This window comes from Osmerus eperlanus, chromosome 16 (assembly GCF_963692335.1).
Source record: "Osmerus eperlanus chromosome 16, fOsmEpe2.1, whole genome shotgun sequence".
NCBI lineage: Eukaryota > Metazoa > Chordata > Actinopteri > Osmeriformes > Osmeridae > Osmerus > Osmerus eperlanus.
In genome coordinates, this window is record NC_085033.1 from 2,783,220 (window position 1) to 2,791,489 (window position 8,270).

Genomic DNA, 8,270 nt, shown 5'->3' on the forward strand with positions numbered 1-8,270 from the left:
CCTTGTGGCTATGGAAGCATTTGATCATTATTCAGGGTTTCGCTCCAGCTATTATCAATCCTTCTCCATCCAGATGCCGTATTTGGAAAGGTTTGGGATTCACCACTGCTACTGGAATGGTAACGGTAGCATTAGCACATGTCTGAGCGCATCAGCACGGTGTTTTCGGCTGTTGGTGTTCGTTTGTGTCGTTGCTGAGGAGGGGAGCTTGAGCACCACTTACTAGCGGCTTGTGGCCAGACATCTCTCCCCAGCCCTGATTCATCATAATTAGGTCACTGGCTAGGTCTGTCAGCCTCCCTGGGGAGGCTCTCACACACTCATATGCTATCTGCAATACCTACCAACCTACATAACAAGGGCCAGACCCAACCGCCCCAAACACCGGCACTAAGATGAATCAGTGCTCCAAACAATCGATAATGGATAGAATGGGTGGTTTCTTAAATGTGGAGAGGGGTAGCCTACAGAACACCAAAAGAACAGCTCGCATTTTACAGTTTGTTTCATTTGTTTCTCGGGCCTTTTGGACAGATGCATCTGTGAAGCCAAACAGTTGGAGGACTTCCCATTTGAAATGTGCTCCCTGGTAGACATAGCAATGTACTGCTTCGCCACATGTGAGGACGTGAGGGACAGCTTGTAGCCATTGTCTCCATTCAAACAGCACAAGCCTACTGATCACTTTCACAGAGCCCAAAAGACAAATTCTTTTGAGCCCAGATGACGTTAAGTAAACCTGAATCCATGGAACACATCCATGCTAATCAGGGTTCCTGGGCCTTTGTAGGGAGTGAATATTATATTAAAGGAAGGGCTGGTATTCTAGGACAGCTTGTCATTCAGATGATGTTCACTCTAATTGGTTAAGTAGCATGCAATTCAGGTTGTAACTGTCACATGATAGACCAGAGCCCTTTGCTTAGTGTAGAGCAGTCATTGATGTCAAGCAGACTCTCCATAAAGCCCTAATAGGCCTAAGAAGAGAAGGTTAAAGAGAGGTCAGATTTGAAGCACACACACAGACAATAACACCAGATATGCTTTATTTATTCCATGCAGATCAAATGATCCCATGACAGTTGACTTGACTAACAGTATAACAGAATGGGTCAAAGTAACGAGCGACCATCTTGATCTGACCAGTCAACAATCATCTCGACAATCATGCAGTCCTGTCATGCACTTCAATGCCAGAGCAAGCTAGCCGATAGATGAAGGAATCCTCGACACAGTAATTAGCCTTCCATACAGTTGTACCGACAAACCATAATATCAATACATCAAGGAGCAAGTGTTGCTAAGGGCATGACTGTTCTGCTTAAGGACGTGTGGTGACAAAGGTTCATGTTGTTCCCTAATTGCAGCAGTCATGAGTTTCTGAGTTGCACACAGAGTAGGAAATACAATCAAGTACGATCACAGGTTCTTTTGACAGCTGACCTATGCTCGACAAGACAGCGACTTGAAAATACCAAAGTACTATTGATTATGACAACACAGTCTTGCTTGTCTCAGTCTTGTCTCCCCAGCCTCTGATGTGGACATGTGGACCTAACAATCCCTTACAAAGATATGGGGACAACCCTACTCCAGGAACTGATAAGACTGCAGTCCTCAAATCAGTTTTGTTGACTCTTCAATCAAAGCCAAGTTATTTATTTATTAGCCTAACATTCTGACACATGAAAAACAAAACTGACTTAGTACTCTTTTTCTGTTTACTAATGTATTTGTAGTTGTCTTCAAGTCACCCAAACTCACAACAACTGCTTAGTATGCCACATTCTTCAAAACAGTCTACTCACAACTCCATAGTCAATTATCAACCAATCCTGAACTGGTATGGTTTATGTAATTTAAGTAAGGCAAATATGCATCCTTCTAGACAGCAATGCAAAAAAAATGAAAAGCTGTTCAGTAATTTGGGGAGACAGTGAAAATGAAACAGAATCCTTTCTAACAAGACGCTGGAGTTCCATAAACAGACTTGCTCCTCCAGGCTGTTCAAGTAGCTGAGTGAGAATATACAATCAGCCCCATTCTGCGGGGCCAGTGCTGGAGAGGAGCCGGTGGATCACGCTATGCCCAGGACAATCAGCCCTCACAGGACACCGCTAACTTTATTTGTTCCACTTAACGGTCATAAAGGAATCACACTCCCCATTCACCACCAAGTCAGCAGGTTTCCAAATCAGCCTCCGTCTTCATCCAGCTATCGCAGGGCTCTCTGTGTGTCACCACCATTTATTGAGTGGAGTAAGAATTACAATGGTACATGTTGCTTTTACTGTATACCATTCATGATGCAATGTTGTTGCTGTGACTACTATATACAGCTCTGGAAAAAATGTAAAGACCACTGCACCTTTTTCTTTCATTTTTAAAAAGGTTGAGAGGACAATTTTGAGTAAGAAACAGAAGGGTCAAATATGCAGTGGCCTTCCGCTCCTCACTCAAAATTGTCCTTCTCAACTTTTTTGTTTAGGAAAGAAAAAGGTGCTATGGTCTCTACATGTTTTCCAGCGCTGTAAGTCTAAAACATTGTTATGGAGAAAAGACATTCAGAGAGCAAAAAGTAGCTACACAAGCCATGGAGGAGTGCTACAATGTCCTATGGTGCTTCACATCATGAAGGGGAGAAGTAACCTGAGGCAACAAATATTTCTGACATCCATCTCTTTCCTGGTAAACAGGAAAATGAGATGGGCCTACTGCTGTGTGTCTCAGGTCTGCTATAATTACTGTATACACAACAGGAGGCCTATTAACAGTTGCCACCCCCAACACATATTGGATCTCACACATTCCATAATAGCCATATGCTGAGAACAAATGAGCCATTGCTTGGTCTCCACCCCGTCTCCTCCCCCTACCAACACAACTGCTACATCAAATATTCATGGTGGAATGAGAAGCGCTGTGTGTCCTGCTACTATCTGAGCAATCAGCCAAGCAGTTAATTGGTGTATTCAGAGATATCACAAAAAGTCAAAGAAGACGGCAACCGTTCCTATGCACATTTACACATTTACATATCGTATGTGACACAAGCATATGGTATAGGGTATTAGTATTGACACCTCGTGTGGCATTTGTGCTAACAACACGGTCATTTGAAGAAACACTTTTTTCCTTAGTGTTGTAAAGGTCCAACAGTGTAGGTTATAGTGCACTGTATGCTTGTAATGTTTCCCCATTAATCATGCCCCAGTTGGACTGTCCTGTGGAATCCTAGCTGTGGTCTCTATGTGTGTCAGCGTCTGCACCTGCCTCTCTCCCACACAGTCAGTCCAGAGCGCCACGAGCCACCTGGTCTAATCAGAGCAACAGGGGAGAGCACCTGGACTAGCTTGATGGTGACTAATCTGATTGAATATTGACCTATGGGGAAGTTCAGCTCAACAGACAGCAAATGTGTATTTGTCAAATCATCTCCCATAGATCAGCAGCTTTTGACCATGGTGTCAAAGTCTCAAACACTGTTCGACTACCAATCTACCCTTTCAGATATTACACTTTGTGTCGTTCAACATAAGTAGACAGCACAGTGTAAAATACAACTAAATGTAACCTTGGGTCGTCGATTTATCCGTGGCGGCACAGATCCCAGAATTATTGGAGGTTGTCAAAGCAATGCAAATCTTGGGGTTTCATAAAAACATTTTGGAGAACAATTCTTCTGCCAGAGACAGTTTGTATGCAGTTGAGTAGACTTCACTTTACCTCACTTAGCAGGTATGTTACAGGAAGAATTGATTTAAAAAGGCACCTTAGAGATTTAGTTAATTTACTGTTTAGGGTGATGGCAGCTATTCACTGGAAAATAATACGCTCTTGTGCTTTAAAGACACTCAGTTAAGCAAATAAAGATCCCTGGGTCCTCAAAAGACTATAACAAGTGAGTGCAGATCAATATAGCTGGCATGTGTTAAATGTAAAGCCTGTTTGATGTCTGGACAGGTTCACAGAGAACAGGTTCAGCCTTGAGTCTGGGCTGAGTCATCTCTTACACTCTGACTTTTGCCTTGTTATACATTTTACAAAAGCAATGTCCTTAAACTATGTCTAAATCAACAAAAGCTGATAGATATCCAAATGCTTGCTTATATGATTGCAGTATAAACATGAGTATATATTTATTTCTGCTGTAATAGTTTGTGCTGCCAAATAGAAAAACATTTTCTAAAAGTCTTTGAATTTTTATTTTTTTAAGTATCTTAAAATATAAAAATCATTCAATCACAGTTTGCACTGTCAAAATACAATCATTTCAGTCACACTTACATTCAAATATATAAAAATATAAATGCTAACCTTTTTTTAAAATACATAAATGCCAGACAAAATAGAGGCACTTGAAAATGTATTGCTAAACTGAGTGCTGGCAAGTAGTTACTGTGTCATGATTGTGTAAGTTCGAAACACTTTCACCCTCAAAAGTCTTTGCACTTGATCTCCATGTAGCGATGGCTTCAAATATTCCACAGACAGTGCACTGCTGCTGTCATGTGTTACAATATACAGTATCATATCAAAAGAAAAATATTCAGGTTTAACCTAAAACACATCCCCTGTGAGATTTGTATCAAAGACATATATCTCTGGACATGTCAAGAGAGCACGAAGAGCGCAGACAGATGGTTATATGTTATGGCAAGGTTCAACACTGTCAGTGGTGAAATGGCGAAAATACTGCTTGAAATAAAAAGCATTCCGTAGAATTTTTTTATACTGAAATGAAATGGATTGTCATGTCAAAGGTGACTCTGCATATTTGGAGGAAAAAAGCCAATTTTTCCCCAGCGGACAGTTTGTGAAGACTGGAAAATAACAGAGGGCTCTGAAGGCAAGGTATCCCAGTTCAACGTGCTACACAACAACCAGATTCCTCATGCTTGTGCAGAAGAGACATTCTGGAGAAAGTTTTGGAGCAGTTCTTGCATTGGTATTTTTTCACATCCGAATGGGTTTGTAGGTGAGCCCTGAGGTTAGACCGGTCTGCAAAAGCCCTGTTGCAATGTGGGCAGGAAAAGGGCTTTTCACCTGTAGGATAGGAGAAAAGAAATGTGTTAGCAATCAGAAATAGATCACACCGACTTACTATCTGTTTAACTGTCAGACCTAAAGAGTCCACCCTCAGCTGATGATAAAGCTCAAGGTAGAAACACTTGGAAACAAGAATGATGTGTCAGGTGAAAGACAGCTGCGGTTGTGAAAATATTTTAAGTCATATTGGGAGGCATGGGTACCAGTGTTTTTTTATCAGTTCATTGTACTGCTTGTTCTGACAAGCTACCTCAGCCTCTGGTAGTATGGGCCCCAACAAAATAAACTTGTATCAAAGATCATCATCTGAATAGGCTTGCAACCTACCACCGCAAATTAAAACTATACCAAACAGACAGACATGTTCCTTGTTTCTACAAATGTGTGCAGACACTTACCGGTATGTGTTCTGATGTGTCCTTGAAGTAACCATGGTCTGGAAAAGGCTTTGCCGCATATTTTACAGACGCACGGCAGAGTGTGAGTTCTAATATGCATTTTAAGGGCTCCCAGACTAACGTACTCCTTTTCGCAGTATTTGCAGCTGAACGATTTCCTCGTTTGGGCGTCGCAGTGCAGCTGCTTGTGTTTTAGCAGTCCAGAGTAAGTGGAGTAGGACTTGCTACACAAACTACATTGGAATTTTTCAGAGTCAACTCCGTGAGGGTCTGAGAACTTTGTGAGCATACGTTCATCTTCGTCACTTCTTGGACTTTCTGACCCACTGTGGTCTTTAGATGAGGTGTCGGAGAGGGACGAGGGGTATCCAGAGATTGGAGATAAGTCACTTGGAAGCGGGGAGAGCGGCAAGTTGCTGGTAGTCCAAACCGTTATAGGGTTGTATGCCACCGAACTAAGGATCTCCGTTTGAGGGATGACAGGCAATGGAAGGCCCTTGTAGAGATACGGCGAAATTAATACTGAAAAATAAGATAAAATACATTTGATCCTTTCTCGAAAGTAAGCATTCAACACCTGCTGAAAGTATTGAAAACAAGTGAGGCAATCAAAGAACGCGTACTTGAAACAGACATTGGTATTTTGCATTAGTTAGTTTTAGAACGTTATACAGTTTAGCAAGTATAAAAGTGTGGCTACACTCATAAACTTTGAAAACTTTGTGTTTCTTTACCTGCGGGGCTTTCCAGCTCACTATAATTTGGCTTCTTAGCGGAATTAATATGTTTCTTGACCAGAAAGGAACGTGGCATCTTGGAAAATTAAATGGAAACCTTTTCTAGACCTCTGGTAAATATAACGGTCCCCTCTGGACGGTTCAAAACACTGTATGGACGGGAATCCCTTATTGCATAGTCCAAAGTGTCATCGTGTAGTGAAGCGCTGTTGTAACAGTACAGTGGACAGACAGCAGTAAGGAGCAGTAAATACTCCCCATCAGGTGCATGGGAGGAGTCACACATTCATACATGGGGTCCTCAATCCAATTAAAACGGGGTTTAAACACGCAGTCCCAGGTGGGCGGGGTTAAGACCACCTCTTCTAACTAGACAGGTGTTGGAGAGAACTGGGGGCTGTTGGAGTAGTTGTGGTGCATGGGCTTGCAGGAAGATAATGATCTTGGTACGCAGTAGGTAGACTTTGCAATCACTGGAATGTGCAGGTTGTTGCTAATGCCCGTTGTGTTGCATAGCTCTGGAGGCTGAAGAAAATGAAAATGGTGATAATAGCCAACAAGTATGTAAAGAACAATTACATGACATGCGTCTCATTTATTGCTCTTAACAGCTCCATTGCTACTTATGTAACTGAGCACTGCACTGATAATTAACCTTGATTTGTTAGGCCTATTTAACAATCCACAGTCTTTCTCTTTCTTCGAACCAATAATAGAGCACAAGTCAAGGAGGACCAGTCGGTCCACATTGAAATACCCTTAGTCTATCCAGTGACATATTTCCTGACATGAGTGGATGCAGGAAATCATACATTTCCGTTGCCAATAATTGAATAAAGTTTTCTTCCTTTGAACATAAATCTAACTATAGTTGGCTCTCAAGGTCAATCTCAGCAGTTTAATCACATCTACCTTGGCTGAGTTTGTTGGGGAAGGGGAAACTTAGCAGTCTACGCCCCCTTGTGTTCGTTTAACTTACCCATGGATGGGAGGGGTGGATGGTGTCCAACATAACTGAGACAATGGAAAACAAAGCCAGCATAAATTGGCAGTTATGAAAGTAGGCCCCCAAGCGATTTGATTGGCCAGGTCAGCAGATATGAGAATCTCATTTGGACGCACAAATTAAGTTAATTGGGAGCCAGCTATTTTATCTGTGCAACATCATTTACACATCATGAACGGTTCACTTTTGTACAGCGCTAAATTATAAATGGTTGGAGGGGTTATCTTTGCACAGTAACTCAATATGTTATGGGTTTTACGCACACCTATGGCTCCAACTCTTTTACCCCAACAGCTCCATGGTCCACCTGCAGCAAGCATATCCAACACATGGCCAACAAGGTACGTGGTAGATATGCAGTTTTCTCATGGTGTTGTGGTAAACCCCTCGGCTTCAAGAGTGATTTTCTGTATAACCGCGAGTACACCTTCTCTGATCTTTTTATCCACGTGAGTGATGAGGACAAGGGTCGAGTAAATATGCGCTCTATAGATGCATCCATGTAAAAGAAATCAATAAATCAGTTATTTTCATTTAGAATGACAATTATGGATACTTCAAGTACAGGTGTTTTTTCAGGCAGGAGAGAGATTTAGTGATTATGTTGCAGCTTGGTCTGCAGCCACAAATCTATCAGGACAGCCAGTTGATTCTACAGTTTGATTAATATCTCTCTAAATATTGGTTTAGACTATCATTTTGAAGCTAAACTGAAAGGACGATAATTCATCTGTGAACAGTGGATCTAATGCATTATCTCCCAGTAAGATGGAGGCTGACAAGTGCTTCAAGCCCAAGACACTAAACCTGATGAGGTTAGCCTTGGTCACAATTTCACAACATGATTCTCACACAGAATCCAGCTTCAATTTGTCACATTGGTGCAGCAGGGTGGTTAGGTAACAGTGTGGGTTGATCCTATTGAACTTGTTGGAGAGCCTGGTGCTTCTCCAGACAGATGCCCTCTGGCCTGCAGATCAGTTACAGAAACAGACACACTACAACCGTGGTTCAATAACACCACCGACCAGCCATTAACATCTACATGACTGGAAAGCAAAGCACTATACAGAAAACACA

The 8,270-nt window shown here is 41.9% G+C and overlaps 1 protein-coding gene across 1 annotated transcript; it reads right to left on the reverse strand.

Moving 5' to 3' along the window:
• Window positions 1–4,162: 4,162 nt before the first annotated feature.
• snai2 (snail family zinc finger 2) lies at window positions 4,163–6,414 on the reverse strand. Its single transcript, XM_062482040.1, has 3 exons — window positions 6,182–6,414; window positions 5,448–5,969; window positions 4,163–5,046 (listed from the first exon to the last, which is right to left on the reverse strand). Exons 1-3 carry the CDS (start codon window positions 6,258–6,260, stop codon window positions 4,865–4,867), a joined length of 783 nt encoding a protein of 260 aa, XP_062338024.1. The 5' UTR covers window positions 6,261–6,414; the 3' UTR covers window positions 4,163–4,864.
• Between the last annotated feature and the right edge of the window lie 1,856 nt (window positions 6,415–8,270).

What these genes read in the sequence shown, in the direction of transcription:
- snai2 (XM_062482040.1), bottom strand. Translation starts at nt 6,260, where the DNA reads ATGCCACGTTCCTTTCTGGTCAAGAAACATATTAATTCCGCTAAGAAG. An exon ending in TGAGCTGGAAAGCCCCGCAG is followed by an intron (nt 5,970 to 6,181) that starts GTAAAGAAACAC and finishes CTTATTTTTCAG; the next exon opens with TATTAATTTCGCCGTATCTC. An exon ending in ACACATCAGAACACATACCG is followed by an intron (nt 5,047 to 5,447) that starts GTAAGTGTCTGC and finishes CCTATCCTACAG; the next exon opens with GTGAAAAGCCCTTTTCCTGC.